We start from the raw sequence: 17,100 nt of genomic DNA, 5'->3' as shown, positions 1-17,100 counted from the left end.
TGAAATACAACATTAGACGTCTCATACAACTTTCGATGTTTTAAGTCATAGGCCTCGACTTGCTTTTGCACGCGAATACTTTTATTTGATTATCTTTTTGTCATTATAAAAAGGAGTTTATAAATGAAATTATAATATCGTCTATCACATAACACATTCAGGTTAATTTATAGTGAAATACATTTCAGAATATTAAAGTTGTGTTTACCATAAAATAATGTCTTTTTAAAGCTGTGCCAGGTGAGATATTATCAAAAGTGTAAAATCTTCCGACTTCATTATACGCTTTGAATTCGGTCGAAAATTTGGTCTTGTTGATCGCGTCTATAGTTTCGGCTTGCTTTTTTTTATTATTTTCCTCTCGGGTCGACCCCCAGCGTCGCTAGCTGCAGGCCATATCACCCTAATCGGGAACCTACGCACATGTAAGTTGCTAGCTATATCACGTGTTGTATTCACTTATACAACATATTTCGTTCGTATCGGGCATATTTCGTTCCACCTTCGAACTTCGAAGCAGTAAAGTAGAATCAATAAAGCGATCAAGATGCTAGCAAGTGCTATCTTTATCTTTACACTCATTACACATACAACTAACTGCACACGCCGAGCAGAATAAGCCTGCACTAAAGGATTTCAAGCAGTTTCGAAATGGGCTGTTGTTTGTTTCTCCTGCTTTCAACATGCGACTATAGTTCGGTATATTGCTCATTTTTATTATTAAGAACATTTACGACACAAAATTTGCATGTAGCTGGGCTGGCTACGCCGCTGTGAAAGACGCGATCATATAACGCCTATAGTAGGCGTCTTGTTTTTTTTTGTTAAGAAACGTAGAAAGTCTTGACCACAAGTATATTTTACAATGGAGTTTCCCTGTAATGTAATAACGTAAAAGACCGTCTAAAAAATCTAAATCTAACGTAAAAGACCGTCCATAGCGTAAGGTCCGTTGCATAATGGCGGACGACTTTGATTTCGCATTTGCACATCGTGGGTGTAAATATCCGAGCGGAATTAGTACCGTCGCACGGTGCTCCGCACCGACTCGGGGATTAATTCAATTTTCGAAGCGTCAAAGATAACATCTCTTATGAAAACCAAATAAATCTTGTAATGTTTACTATAGTAAAGTCCATAAAGAAAAGCGAATTATTCTGACATCGTCTCGCTAAAATGTATTTTGAATAATTGCGATGGTCGGTAGATTTAAGTTTTAAAATATTCATTTCGTGTGTATGACTGGTTGAAGTAATATTTTGACCACCATTATTCAACCAACTGGATGGGCTATACTTAGGGACCTACAAAACTAGTAGTAGCATGAATTTATTTAAACTACATGCTGCTGTATTTGAATAACGCTGCATGTTTCGAAAGAACGCAAACATAATACGCATATACCTCTGTATAAGACCTATATAATCCACAGAACTGGTATTCTCCAAAAGAGCTTTTATTTTCCTATACCAAAATATCATTATTTCCTTTTTTGCGATGTAGCGTAGAAGTAATTTCAGCCAGGATATTACGTGCATGCATGCATTTCCACTACATAATACACACATGCAAGCAAGTGTCTTCGTAGCTGAGAGTACTGTTCCAGAATCCCAGAGACGTAGCTATACATATATATATATATATATATATATATATATATATATATATATATATATATATATCAATATATATATATATATATATATATATATATATATATATATATATATATATATTATATAACTCAACTACTCGCGTGCGTGCAGTTGAGATGTTGATCATCGTATATGTTTTTGTCTTTATTCTCTTTCTTCCTTTGTATGTTTATATATGGTATATAATGGTTATGTAGCAAAATATGCAATAAAATATACTGTGTTTAAACTTACTGAGAAATTAATTTTTTAGATAACCTGCGACCTAACTTTACAAATCCAGCTGTCTTCCATGCATTTCAAGGGAAACAACTTCGGGTACAACTGAACGCAGTAGATCCTGAAAATAGGAAAATCCATTACAAATTTGCGCAGGATGAAATATTTGGTGCAACTCTTACAGAAAATGGCTTATTTACTTGGACGAAAAACACAACTGAATTCACAGTGTTTCAGTTTAACGTCACTGACGAATGTGGAGCTTATTCTATGCTTAATGTTTCTGTTGTAATCAAGACATGTCCATGTCAAAATTCAGGAGAATGTTTCCCTAACTATCGTTATCTGGATGGGTCAGGAAATTTCATCTGTTCCTGTCCTGCTGAATATTCCGGTACTTTATGTGAGCTTGATGTCAACGAATGTGACGTGTCGAAACCTTGTCAAAAGGGAACTTGTAATAATGAACAACCCGGGTTCTCCTGTTCATGTTTTGCAGGTTACACTGGCAGTCTTTGTGAAATTGAGGTAATTCTTCTCCAGTCATTTGGTAACATTATATACCGTGTTTGGCTGTTTCATGAATTAAATCTGTTACTTCAATTAACGATTATAGTAAAAGAAGTTTCAGTATTTATAGTTGAGCGCAAAGTCAGCCGTAAAGTTTTAAAGAGATTTGTGTAAACGTGTTCCAAGCTAAATAATGTTTTTCCATTCTATTTTCTTTCCTCAAAATTCAGGCCATTTTAAGTTTTTTTGTGAAAATATTTTACATTTCACCGCAAAATCCCTTGGGAAACCCGAATGTATTTTTGTGAATATAACAAAAACCCAAATTCTTGGCGACTCTGTTCGTAGATTTTAGTTAGAGTGGAATAAATTGAATTATGGCATGAAACTGAGTCGAATTTTTTTAAACACAGTCCCAAAAATTGTCACGAAATAGACATTTTACCTTGATTCAGGAGACATTTAAATTTGCGACCTTTAAAGACCAAAAGCATCACAAAGGCATTATCATAACACATTACTTCTCAAGCACAAAAACTCACACCCCCGCCACGCCTACTTTTACTACCTTGTCCCAGTGTTTTTGCTCGGCTTAATCCGTAATGATTATATTATTATTCGTAAAAGTATAAACTAAATGTTAACTTTAACTTTATGAGTCATTAAAAAAAAGCAATGTGAGCTAGTCTTCTCAACGAATACCGAAAAAATCTTAAGCCAACGTCTGTCAGACCGAGTTAGGCCAAGGTTAAAGCTCCGTCTCACTGCGGTTCTACCCCGCGCGCGGTCTGATCTCGGTTATAAAACCGCGATCAGACCGAGGTTTGACCTAGGTTAACTTTTGTTAGGTTATTTCTGGACAGTACTGTAATGTGAAATGGCACGAGTTTTTGTTGTAGGCATTTTTATGAGTATTCTAACCATCGCATTTTTAAAGGTGAACGAGTGTGCATCCAATCCATGTTTCGCTGACGTCCCATGCAAAGATATGATTGCAACATTCAGTTGTGGACCTTGTCCATGGGGGTATACAGGAAATGGGGAAAACTGCACCAGAGGTATGTATTTATTTTAATTCAGTGTCTCAAAGGAACTCAATGGATTGGACCGTAAAGCGGTAACATTCGCGATCGAATCGCTTGTGAACGAAGTATTTTAAGTATCGTTTTATTTCGCGTTTCAACTAGGGCCGTAGCTAGAAGATCCATTAATTGTGGGTTGAGCCAGCCAGACTGAAGCTTATATTTTTAAAACGACTTGATAGTCCCAAATTAGTTGAAAGCTAATAGCATACTGTCATTCTTTGCAAGAAATAGCCATATATAAAAGTGCATAAATATTGCATGTTTGTTGCTGCATTAGGTCGTCTATAGGCTTTTGCATCTTAAAATAATATAAAAAAATCATTCCCTACCATGCACTGTATAAAACGACATACAAAGCTCAAAATTTTGCAAATAAACTGGAAATTAAATTTCGCACTTGCGCATACTAACCAAACAATCCAACGTCCGTTACACAGAATTTGGATCCGCTCGCATGCAATTCGGGGGTATTCCTATATACATTAGTTTCCGAACGGAATTAGTACCCTATCAAGTGAGTCATATTTCAAGGCAAAAAGAATTGTTTTAGTTGTTGATTTAATTGTTGTTCAGTCGCGAGTGTTCAACTCGAGCCAGATCGGTGTATGTATAGCGTTTCACGCCGTGCGAATAGTTTAAAACCAAAATTGAGTTCATGCAGATAGGACTGATAGGTCTGTTTCTAATAGCATCGCGCATATGCATTTAAGGCACAATAACTATAATGCTATTCCCATACTTCCAAATAAAAAGAAATTGGCCCATGTGACTCAAATCCTAATGTATGCCACATCAACGGAGAGTGTGTTCAGAAAAATGGATCCTTCGTGTGCCAGTGCATAAATGGCTTCACGGGCGACGGAAAAATGAATTGCACAGGTAGCTATTAAGGCCGTTTCCTGTTATATAATTATTCAATCTTAGATAAGAGTGTTTTAAGAGTAAAAGAAACTACATATTTTGTGATATTTCTGGACATAGTCATAGGCTAACTTTTATGAAAATTTTCCTGGGAAGTTTTTCGTTTATGGCTGTTTTCCACTGTCGGGTCTTTTGTGTTTGCACGCACGTAAAAGTTTAAAACCTTCTATAAGTTAATTGTTATAATTATATAAATAATTTTATTGCAGAAAAAAAACAAAGAGTTGGATTCTGTTGATGATTTGGTGTGTTTTTCTGGAATAAAATTAAATAGCAACTTACAATGTTTTAAGCTTTTATGCGCGTGCACGTACGTGCAAAAAGCGACATTGGAAAGCAGCCCCAAGGGCTACTACATGCGTATATAGTCAACTCATACAATTTACATTACTGTTTAGATGTGAATGAATGCGTAGAAAGTCCTGATATTTGCCACAAAAATGCCACTTGCACCAATTTGAAAGGAAACTTTACCTGTGAATGTCTGAACGGGTTTACTGGCGATGGTCGCCATAATTGTTCAGGTACGTTTCAGTCTCAGAGAAAAGTTTCATTAATTTTATCAGGAAACGGTAATAACGGAAAAAGTGCCAACGAGCTAAGAGCGATATCGCTGTATATATCCTGCATGCATGTGGTCATACAATGATGCAAATAATAATATAAAAGTGTATTTAAAAACAATTGTTTGCACGGCTTATACATGTGAATGAATGCGTAAAAACTACTGATATTTGCCACAAAAATGTCATTTCAACAATTAACTATTATAATTATATTCTTGCAATATAATGGTTAGTTGCTGAAATGACATTACTGTTAGAGGTAATATAAAAATAAACAAATAATACAAAAAGTTGCTTTAATTTTTAAATTTCGTCACGTGCCTTATAATTCTATATTAACAAGGAAGCCATCTTGGTTTGCAAAATCCTGGCATTATGAACTTTTATGGTAATTGGTAATGTCCCGAATTTCTGGTTATGTTTCAACCTTCGGCTCTACCTAAGAAACTAAAAATTATCGTTGACTTCGCATTCACATGCAACATTCCTGTGGGAAAAATCCTATAATGTTGCTGCGGATTTCTTGTTGGTATAATAGCGCAAATTACAACGTGGCTGTGGTTTCTCAATGGATTGCTAACATTCTTTAGATGTGAATGAATGCTTGGAAACTCCTGACATTTGCCACAAGAATGCTACGTGCACAAATATTAAAGGAAGTTATTCCTGTCATTGTTTGGAAGGATTCATTGGGGATGGTAGACATAATTGTTCTGGTGAGTTTTTAGATAATTGAAATCTAAAAAAAGGGAATAAATTTAAAAAGTGAAGGAAAGTTTATAAGCTAGGAATGGAAAAGTCAAAATTTATCTGGGCATATGGAAATGAGGAACGGTTAGAAATATTTCGTGGAATTTCAGCTATCCTCAGCCCGCCATAGTGGTATTTTTTTCAACAGCTTTCAAAAAAGCATGTTAAGCTCGCTCATATCTAGATGTGCTATCTACACAACACTGTCGCTATCGTGAATACCGGACGTAATAAATCTTGAATAATTTGATGAATTTCTCCCCATAAAGTTAAACAGAAAAATGCTGATTATTATTTGACGTAGGCCTGCACATGTTGAAAACACTTTAAGGGTTAAGATATAGTACACAGGTGATATCTTGTGGTTATTTTATGATGCAAATATCCAAAAGTGTGTTTAAACATAATTGTTTGCACGGTTTAGATGTGAATGAATGCTTGGAAACTCCTGAGATTTGCCACAAGAATGCTACGTGCACAAATATTGAAGGAAATTATTCCTGTCATTGTTTGGAAGGATTCATTGGGGATGGTAGACATAATTGTTCTGGTGAGTTTTTCGATAATAGAAAACTAATAAAAGGGAATAAATTTAGAAAGTGAAGGAAAGTCTATAAGCTAGGAATGGAAAAGTGGAAATTTATCTGCATATAGAGATGAGAAATGGTTAAAGAAATATTTCGTGGAGTTTCAGCCATCCTCAGCCCGCTATAGTGGTATCTTTTTCAACAGCTTTCAAAAAAGCGCGTTAAGCTTCCCCATTTCTATATGTGTTTTCTATACAACTTAGCGCGAACCTTTCGCCCAATGACTGGTCCGCAAATTTAATACCGACGACGTAATAAATCTTAAATAATTTGATCAACTTCCCCTAATAAAGTTAAACGGGAAAATGCTGATTATTATGTGACGTAGGCATACGTGTGTTGAAATTAAACATTTTAAAGGTTATACGACATATCACGTATACGCGATATCATTTGGTTTTATGGTGATGCAAATATTCAAAAGTGTATTTAAACATAATTGTTTGCACGGTTTAGATGTGAATGAATGCGTAAAAACTCCTGACATTTGCCACAAAAATGCTACGTGCACAAATACTAAAGGAAATTATACTTGTGAATGTATGAACGGGTTCATTGGCGATGGTTACATTGATTGTTCTGGTGAGTTTGTCAATTAAGAAGCCAGATGCACTAAATATAATATTTAACGCGATATTGAGGGAATTTAAACTTTGATACACAATAAAAAATTGAAGCGTCTCATTTAGACTATATGAAATGGACAGGTTTCCATGGTACCTATAGCTTCTGTTGCTAAGTACGACAACAATGAAGTATCTCCTTTGTTTTCGGCTATGATCAGGCTGTTTCCACCCCAAAAATCCTATACGCACCATGCCTGTAAATACATGCAGTCATATAAAATTTAAAACAGGCGCTATATTTCTTCTTGCATTGTTTCGTGGTCAATAATTATGGTCTTTTGGGTGGAGTTTGCCTTGGCAACTGCATGGAACAACTATAATCTTAGATATCCAAATTGTGGTGAAATGACACATTTAAGCCTCGTTTTGATTCCACCTCCGTATCTAGCTAAAAAACTAGAAATTACTCTTGATTTCGCATTCACATGAAACATTCCTGTATGAAAAATCCTATAATGTTGTCTTTTCTGTGGATTTCATGTCGGTATAATAGCGCAAATTACAACGTGGCGGTGGTTTCTCAATGGATTGCTAACATTTTTTAGATGTGAATGAATGCTTGGAAACTCCTGACATTTGCCACAAGAATGCTACGTGCACAAATATTGAAGGAAGTTATTCCTGTCATTGTTTGGAAGGATTCATTGGGGATGGTAGACATAATTGTTCTGGTGAGTTTTTCGGTAATAGAAAACTAATAAAAGGGAATAAATTTAGAAAGTGAAGGAAAGCCTCTAAGCTAGGAATGGAAAAGTGAACCTTTATCTGAATATTCAGAGGAAAATAATTAGAAATATTTCGAGGACTTTCAGCCATCCACAGCCCGCCGAAATGGTATTTTTTTCAACACCTTTGAAAAAAGCATGTTAAGTTCGCTCATATCTAAATGTGTTTTCTATACAACATCGTCGCGATGGTGAATACTGGAGGTAATAAATCTTGAATAATTTGATGAATTTCCCCTCATAAAGTTAAACAGGAAAATGCTGATAATTATGTGACGTAGGCGTACACATGTCGAAGACATTTTAATGGTTATAAGAATTACAACACACATGATATCCTGTGGTCATATTATGATGCAAATATCCAAAAGTGTATTTAAACACAATTGTTTGCACGGTTTAGATGTGAATGAATGCTTGGAAACTCCTGAGATTTGCCACAAGAATGCTACGTGCACAAATATTGAAGGAAATTATTCCTGTCATTGTTTGGAAGGATTCATTGGGGATGGTAGACATAATTGTTCTGGTGAGTTTTTCGATAATAGAAAACTAATAAAAGGGAATAAATTTAGAAAGTGAAGGAAAGTCTATAAGCTAGGAATGGAAAAGTGGAAATTTATCTGCATATAGAGATGAGAAATGGTTAAGAAATATTTCGTGGAGTTTCAGCCATCCTCAGCCCGCCATATGGTATTTTTTCAACAGCTTTCAAAAAAGCGTTAAGCTTCCCCATTCTATGTGTTTTCTATACAACTTAGCGCGAACCTTTCGCCCAATGACTGGTCCGCAAAATCTTTAATACCGGACGACGTAATAAATCTTAAATAATTTGATCAACTTCCCCTAATAAAGTTAAACGGGAAAATGCTGATTATTATGTGACGTAGGCATACGTGTGTTGAAATTAAACACTTTAAAGGTTATACGACATATCACGTATACGCGATATCATTTGGTTTTATGGTGATGCAAATATTCAAAAGTGTATTTAAACATAATTGTTTGCACGGTTTAGATGTGAATGAATGCGTAAAAACTCCTGACATTTGCCACAAAAATGCTACGTGCACAAATACTAAAGGAAATTATACTTGTGAATGTATGAACGGCTTCATTGGCGATGGTTACATTGATTGTTCTGGTGAGTTTTTTAATTAAGAAGCCAGGTGCACTAAATATATTATTTAACGAGATATTGAGGGAATTTAAACTTTGACACGGAATAAAAAAATTGAAGCGTCTCATTTAGACCAGTGGAAATGAACAGGTTTCCATGGTACCTATTTTCTGTCGTTAAGTACGACAACAATTAAGTATTTCCGTTATTTTCGGGATGGTATGGCCGTTTTCTGCCCGCGTTCTATACTAAAAATTCTATGACGACCATGTAAATACATGAAAAATTCTAAAACAGGCGTTATATACTTTCTTCTAACTTTTTTTTGGTGATTTATGATCTTTTGGGTGACGGTACAATTGCTGGGACCTAGAACAACTATGATCAAAAGTCTCGGGCATGAATAACACATATTTGAGCCTCTTTTTCAACCTTCTACAAAAGAAACTCAAATTGAACTTTAGTTTTATATTGATTTGCAAAGTTACTGTATAACACTTCCTGTAATGAGCCTTTTCTGTGGATTCCTCGTTGGGATAATATCAAAGTGATTACTCAATCAATTAAATAATTAATAATGTTTAGATGTGAATGAATGCTTGGAAACTCCTGACATTTGCCACAAAAATGCTACTTGCACAAATATTGAAGGAAGTTATTTTTGTCAATGTTTGGAAGGATACATTGGGGATGGTAGACTGTAAAATTAGTATAATTTAGAGCAAATTTAAACAGCGGCAGAAGAATTTTTAAACATGCAGCGGCAGGGGAATTTGCCTCTAATGCGTCGGCCACGCATGGCATGCAACGTGAGTTAAAATATGTAGAAACAAAGGTATAATATACTCATATACATTCGTGACGCGGGGACGTTTAAATCTTCGTATTCCACCAATTCCTTATGATTCCTAATGTTTAATAAGTTTTAAGAGTGCAGGTTCGGTTTGTTGGGTTTTAGTACTGTTCATTAATACAATGTATAAACCAGAATCAGCAGTGAATTGGAAATGTCCAAAGCCAAATGAAATTTCGAGCTTTATTGCCTCTTGAGGATCCCGCTTGGTTTGATCCATTTCATTTCAGGACGTCGTGTGATACGTATGTATTATTGCATGCTTTTACACTGCTTTGCGTTGCCATATCTGAGTGTCCCATGATTTGGCATCTTAAATTCTTTCTAATTCGCATAAAGCTCGGGAGGCTATAAACCTGAACACCATTTTTATTTCATTTTTATCTTCGATCATTTACAAAAAATCTACTAACCATAGGCGTTCTACAAAATCGTGTTTAAAATTGCAATTACTTTTCGAAGTTAGTCTTTTTAGTTTCGAAGTACGAATTAAATTGACACGTAGTGTGCTCATTAATTTTGCCTCATGCAGTATCTCTTATATTTCGTACAGTAGCGTAGCCAGCCCGACAATTCAGTCATGGTATGTTAATATTTTCGTATTTGTTGACTGTGAAAACAATGAAATTCTATAAAGAAATGAATAAAAATAATAACATCAAATTTGCATAGCAGGACTAAATTGCCATGCAAGCAAGCTCGCTACGCCACTGATTCCGTTAGTAAGGTTTTCCGGCTGCAATGATCAGCCAGCTCGCCCTCGGCTTTCTATTTTTTTGTCAGAGATATTAATACACACGGATGATGAAATCTTCATAAGGCGGTAACTTGTTTCCAACAACATTTCAAGGTGCAATTTTTCTCCAGCATAGCCGCGCGACAAAATCCACTTTAAATCGTTAATAAAGGACCTGTTTTTGATCAAATGGATGGCTAGGGCATAAAGTTGGATAAGAAAGAATTGTGACACGGTGCCCTCGAAGGCGAGTTTCTGTTGCTAGGCTACGGCTAATATTTTAGACGTTAATGAATGCATAAAAATTCCGGATGTTTGCCATAAATATGCAACATGTATCAACACATGTGAATGCCTAGACGGGTTTATTGGTGATGATTACCATGATTGCTTCGGTGAGTTAGATACGAATGGCCTTGACCATCGATGAAGGCCGGATCGAAAGCTCTGCAATAGACTAATTCACGTAGTGCTTTTATAAATATATTTAATATTTAGTTTACTAAATTTCGAGAATATAAAAATTTTTGCTTTAAAACCTCTATAGAAAATAAATCTCCGCTTATAAATACTCCAAGTTCAGTCTACGCAATCTTGAATATGGACTTCAGAATTCCGATCGAAGCACGCGATCCCGAGGACGAGGATCTAGTTTTTGAGTTAATGTCAAACGGAACCGCAACCACGGCTGAAATCACAGAAAACGGTTTTCTTACAATACCGGAACTTAAAGAAAGTGGAAGTGTTTATATACTGGTTAAAGATAAAAAGGGTGCCCAGAATTTTCTAGTTCTCAATGTGAAAGCGATGCAATGTCCATGTGAACAAAATGGTACATGTCAGAAAAAGCAGAATATCACTTATCCAGTGCAGAAATCCGACTATATTTGCAATTGTAAGGAACCATTCACCGGTGAAAAATGTGAAAAACGCTCAAATCCTTGCAGCGAGCAGCCCTGTTTTCCTGGACTCAAATGTTCTTCCGCACTGAATTCGGAGGGATATACCTGTGAAAAATGTCCACCATTATTTAAAGGCGATGGAAAATATTGTGAACTTAATAACGTGAAAGGTATGTATTTTATTAAGAAAACACGAATACTTTTATGCTGTGAGCCGGAACACTTCTTATATTAATGAGTAATTAAAATTATTCCCCTGCAACAAGATGTCTCCTCGATCTTTTATCAATCTAAATGAGGTTGAAGGATGTTTGTTGCGAGGCCTTGGTTTTTCCCGCATTCAATTATCAACCCTATAACCCTAACCGCTAACCATAATGATTTATATCATGACTGATTTGGAGTTCAATCAAAGAACCTTGCGCCCAAGTTGTTTGTCAATTATCCCCGAGCCGGTTACTAATCCGAAAAAATTGAAACATCACCTATCATAGGCTATGGGCTTATTTAACGCATTTTATAATATAAGATTAGAGGGTAAGGTAATTCATGAAATATTTAGCTTTGTTCAAAATGGCGAGGGGATGCTGCATGCCCGTGTCCCTAGTTTTAAATTTACATTAATTGGATCTAAATTGTGTACCCAATTTCTTATCACTGGTATTGAATATAAAAACCATGACCAGCAGACAATTTAAAAAAGTAAAGTAAAAAGGAATTCCGAATAAACAAGACATCTTGGGAATCAAAATATAATTCATACAAGACACATATTAAGACTGTAGCTAAATTTTCGACTTTATTACAAAGTCATCTTCAGACAGAATGAAATACAATACTTTACAACGCATATGTATACAACAGAGAGAGAGAGGGCAAGTGTCAATCCAGCATGTATAGGCGGAAGGCCGGTAAACCAAGCAGAGCGAAACATGATAAGGTTATGAATAAAACTAAATATGTATGCTATATTTACAACAATATGTTAGATAGATTTAGGAAGGAAAAGAAAGACCCGACAATGGACCTTTTGCATAATAGACCAACTTACGATCTAGCTAACAAGAAGGAAATAAATCACCACAGCTAAAAAGCGCATACCGAAATTAGTATAATTGCCAAGTTTGGCCGTAAAATGTCAAGTATTACGGAAAATATAGCCACGCAAAGTAGCCAATTTTGTATACTTTTTTACTACGTCCGGAAGCGTTTAACTAATTTAGTTACATACTTTCGGCCGTAGTAAAAAAGTATACAAAACTGCCAACTTCGCATGGCTATATTTTCCGTACTTTACAATATTTTGCAGCCAAACTTGGTTTTTACTAAATTTGTTTGCACTTTCGAAATTTCCTTTTTGCTGCCTATTCAAAAGTTGGTCTATTATGCAAAAGTCATTAATTATTAGAGAGATTAAGTGAACAGTGGCTTTAAGTCCAGTGTTAAGGAAAGGTTTGTTATGTTTGATTAAGAGTGCTTCAAGAAAGGCGAGAATATGATAGTTACTCAATTTAGCTATATGTGAAGAATTCTACAGTTATTGAAAGCTAAGTTCTCAATAGGAGAAGGGTTATTCAAAGATAAAGGTATATCGTTGAGTGGTAAGAATTGGTTTTGTAGTGTGGCTTAAGATTGAGCGTGTCACACTCAGAGAATGTTGGCCTACCGCACTAGAGCCTAGTAGAATGCTCTTTCAAACGTACAAAAAGGCACCTTTGCGTCATGCCAATTAATATAAGTTTTCCCGCAGCGCAGAGCAAATATACTAAATTGCTACGAGATAAAGAGGGAAGTTTGTCTTTGTTGGAAACAAAATATGAAAACCTTTTAGTGTCGTAAATTGTGACGAATTTTACCGGTTTGGAAAGAAATCTTTGTATTAAGTTTTATTGAGACAAGATTTATAAGCAGAAAATCGCCCCGATTTCCGAGATAAGGTTTACTGATCTACTTTACTGATCTGTTTACTAATCTCTCTATATTTTAATTTTCGGGTCTTCTTTTTCCTTCCTTAAATCTATATATAACATATTGTTGTAAATCTAGCATACATATTTAGTTTTATTCACAACCTTATCATGTTTCGCTCTGCCTGGTTTACCGGCCTTCCGCCTACATGCTGGATTGACACGTGCGCTCTCTCTCTGTGTTGTATATATATATGTGTTGTAAAGTATTGTATTTCATTCTGTCTAAAGATGAGTTTGTAATAAAGTCGAAAATTTACAGTCTTAATCTGCGTCTTGTTTGAATTATATTTTGATTCTCAAGATGTCTTGTTTATCCGAAATTTGCTTTTTATGTTATTGAATATAATTCGTGCAAACACCTTCTCTTGAATTTTGCTTAATATGGACGTAGAAAAGAACCACGTGGAATCTAAAATAACATTGAAAAGTGAAAAATGGGTTGATCAATTAACTGACAATACATCCAAAGAGTACAGGGAGCTTGCCTCGCGGATAACAATTGAGGTATGTCGAAGTAAAAATTAAATTAATTTAATTTAAAGTTAACTTCGAAATTATGCTACGCGGAAAACCGTATAGGTAAACATACATCCTAGACTTCACACGCCTATAATAACTAGCGACTATACAACTGAATAGCTAATGAAATAAAAAAAAACGAGGAAGACAAGCTTACGTTAATTACAAATTTACTTGAAGCAAAGATGTGTATATACATTACAAAAAACATAGTGCTATTGCACTCATACATACCATTTAAGTAACAAAGTCTATAGCAAAGTTAAGTTTTTATATATATGATTCTAAGTTTTAAACTATGTAAAAGTTTTGGATTTTTAGTTTAAATCAGTTTAATTACTAAGACGCTTGTAATTAAGAGGAGATTTTTTTAAAAATCGCGTATTTTTTGTGAAAAAGGCTCAAAACTTAGCAACCAGGCCTTCGCTAGAATATGCTTCGCGGCCATTTTGAATTTACAAGTTTGGTCAAGTTTTCGTGTCGAGTGACAGCTGTTTTACTAACTTTTGGAGAATTTCAAAAGGCGAAAAGCTCCTTGAAATAAAGAAGAACATCAGGTGAGTGTTCGTTCAATTTTTTTGGTATTTTGAATGATATAATTTTCCATGGGCACATTTTTATTAGCGCGAAGGAGTGACACACACCAATGGCAATGTGTAACATATTGAAATATACTGATTTTAGTGATTTATAAGCCTTGTGATAAAATAAAAATTTCAAATGTTACGGTTTTTATTCCTAGGTCTTCAACACGTCTTGGAAAATATGAACAATAGTTTCAGATACCGGTAAACTCGCATTTGGGTTGCAGTGGGAGAGTGGATGGTTTATTATTGCATGCTCTGTGTTATAGGTTGAAGATCATAGGCCGTAGGATGAGCATCCAAAAGATGCAATTCCGTTGCACCCCTCGTGAAACTACATAATTTTCACATGAATCAATAGATAAAAACTTACTTTATCAGAATCCGTCGCTCCCCAAGCGAAACAGGTGCACAAATGGGAAAAAAATCCCTCCAAAGTTTGCTATATTCGCGCTTCGAAATATTCGAACCGCCATTGTTTTAGTAGCAAATACGCATGCGCTTGTCAGCCAAACTCGCACTGCGCACGCGCAGACAGGAAAAATGGATTTTCCCTGTGGGTTTTCCCCGATTTCCCGTGTAAAAATAACAAAATAAAATCACAGAATAAAGATCAAACCTTGTAATATTAACGAATAAATACACACACAATAAATATTGTTAAAACACATTGTACATTTTGCTTGCTCATATGCTAAATCACTTCAATTTATTGGCTATTGTTTCAAAATACCGTTTTAACGTATAATTCTACTTATTAACATCTTAATTCAATAAAAATTTGTGAGGTAAAAAACCCACCTGTATCAAACAGGACGGAGAATATATAAATATACATACAACTCACACAATCAAGAAACAAGTTAAATATTTCGCTTAAATATAGCCTTGGCCAAACGCATTATCCCATGCAAGAGTAGTTGGAACATCACTAACAAAGCCTGGAGGAATAGCAGAATCATTGGATATATTCATCTGTGCAAGGGCAGTTTCATGGCACAATACAAATGAGTGTGACATGCAATGTCCAAAGCCACTCAATAGAGAAATTACTGAGGCTGAACCTGTCAGTTGTCTAAGTGCCATGGCAAGTGCTATGCTCTTGGGTGTAAGATTCCTTACCCCAGATGCTAAATTCACAAGGTCTTGTACAATTGATGTTAGTTTGGAACTGTTCTTGCCCTCAATTGGCACGTACTCACTTAAAGTTGGCTCTGAAGAGAATCCACAAGTCCAAGCCAATACATTAAAAAGTTCACATGGAACCACTTTTTGCACATTATCTATTGTCAAATCAGATGCCAATGGTGGCCAAGGAAGATTCAGTTTTGGTATATCTTGGACCTTTTGGCGAAGAATCAATGTAGCATTGTATAGAATTTGTAACTCATTGACTTTAGAATTTCCCTCAGTTTCTGTGTTGGAATTCAGATCATCATCATCAATGGTACCGGTATAGCTCTCTTCATCAAAGTCTTCATCGTTGTTTTCTGACTTGTTTGACATATGTTCCTCCTAATTCGGAAGAATCCAAATTTTCCACATATACAATCTCACTAACATTTCTCATTTTCGGTACATAGAACACAAGTTGGGGATAACTTTTCATCTGTCGTTGCTTGAGTTTAAAAGCTCTATATTTAGATGCATCCACATTCTCGGTGTCCTTAGCAATGATAACAAATTTCTCCAGCAATCTTTCATGTACCTTATTTGCTTATTTGCGATGACCTCAGTCTTGATTACTTTCTTACAGAAGACATCATAAGACTTCTCGTACACTGTAGATCTTTCAGTCTCCAATTGCTTCTTTGTCTCTCTGGTGAGAAAATTTGTATGATTGCAGTAGCAAACTTTGTGATAGTGGACTTCCAGTGCTACACAGTCTTTCCCCCGGATTTACACGAGTATCCGTTCATCATTCTTTCTCTCGGCAGCTGTACGTAGAAGACCAGCATCAATTGTTTCTGCCAACATGAGTGGGGTTCTTCTTCTCTTCTTAGTCACCTGATGTGAACAAAACTATTAAACTTAATATCTGCTAATAACACAGTTGGATGTTTGTAGCATTAGAAACTACTTTACCCTAAGACTAAATAAACTTAATTGACCACAATTCAAGATATTTTAAAACCAAACTGAGAATGCTGTGCTACTAGTGCACATTGCACCAGCTACTAGTGCACATTGCACTAGTATATTATATCTATCAAAATGACCATACCTTGTCTAGTGAGAACTAAGAGGAATCTCTTCCACAAACAATACATATCTCTGGAAGTACATGCTCGTTTCTTTTAGGCAGGGTCTTATTAACGTCTGCGACTGATTGTCGTGTAATTTTTCGCCTTGGTTCCATTGGTTCCACTTTCACATGTAGTCCTTCGGTAGGAGTTACAGTTTCAGAGCTAGTGCCTTCTCCTTTTTCTTCCTTTCGCTGTTGTCTACGGATCTTCTCTTCATCACAAAATCTCTTCCAGCATTTCATATGATGGTACCATTCTCAGTTAATGCTGTCAGGGTTCTTCTCCATGTATGAATTGACAGATCCGTCATCGATGTTTTCGTAAGATTTCTTAGCTATTTCAGCTTGTTGACATTTAAGTTTGGCCCATTTTGGACCTACACTCAAGAAATTTCTTACGCCTTTGGCGTGTAACTTTGCAAAGTTGCTCCGTAACGCCATCAAAATGAATAAAACATGAGGATATTCGAGTGTTATAAATATCTTCAGCCATGATTATTTTGCATAACTCGAAGCATGTGCGTGCT

The 17,100-nt window shown here is 35.6% G+C and overlaps 2 protein-coding genes across 2 annotated transcripts in view; one reads left to right on the top strand and one right to left on the bottom strand.

Annotated features, from left to right (window-relative positions):
- The window catches only part of LOC114534643 (fibrillin-1-like), a 95,798-nt gene that overhangs the window by 74,186 nt on the left and 4,512 nt on the right, over positions 1-17,100 (top strand). Inside the window, exons 33-40 of the mRNA XM_028556112.1 lie at positions 5,547-5,672; positions 6,131-6,256; positions 6,750-6,875; positions 7,465-7,590; positions 8,048-8,173; positions 8,663-8,788; positions 10,901-11,425; positions 13,617-13,729. Coding sequence (XP_028411913.1) covers positions 5,547-5,672; positions 6,131-6,256; positions 6,750-6,875; positions 7,465-7,590; positions 8,048-8,173; positions 8,663-8,788; positions 10,901-11,425; positions 13,617-13,729 — 1,394 coding nt within the window. The remainder of the gene's footprint in view (positions 1-5,546; positions 5,673-6,130; positions 6,257-6,749; positions 6,876-7,464; positions 7,591-8,047; positions 8,174-8,662; positions 8,789-10,900; positions 11,426-13,616; positions 13,730-17,100) is intronic.
- LOC114534649 lies at positions 14,984-15,835 on the bottom strand. Its single transcript, XM_028556120.1, has 2 exons — positions 15,531-15,835; positions 14,984-15,269 (listed from the first exon to the last, which is right to left on the bottom strand). The coding sequence occupies exons 1-2, from the start codon at positions 15,832-15,834 to the stop codon at positions 15,205-15,207; spliced, it is 369 nt and encodes a 122-aa protein (XP_028411921.1). The 5' UTR covers position 15,835; the 3' UTR covers positions 14,984-15,204.

This window comes from Dendronephthya gigantea, unplaced genomic scaffold, assembly GCF_004324835.1.
Source record: "Dendronephthya gigantea isolate DGI-Jeju-01 unplaced genomic scaffold, DenGig_1.0 000104F, whole genome shotgun sequence".
NCBI lineage: Eukaryota > Metazoa > Cnidaria > Anthozoa > Malacalcyonacea > Nephtheidae > Dendronephthya > Dendronephthya gigantea.
This window is presented reverse-complemented; position numbering and strand designations above follow the sequence as displayed.

Excerpts from the sequence above, each read along its gene's own strand:
- LOC114534649 (XM_028556120.1), bottom strand. The coding sequence starts at position 15,834 with ATGTCAAACAAGTCAGAAAACAACGATGAAGACTTTGATGAAGAGAGC. Across the intron at positions 15,270-15,530 it reads CTCTTCAGAGCCAACTTTAA|GCTTTGTTAGTGATGTTCCA; the intron begins GTGAGTACGTGC and ends CTATTCCTCCAG.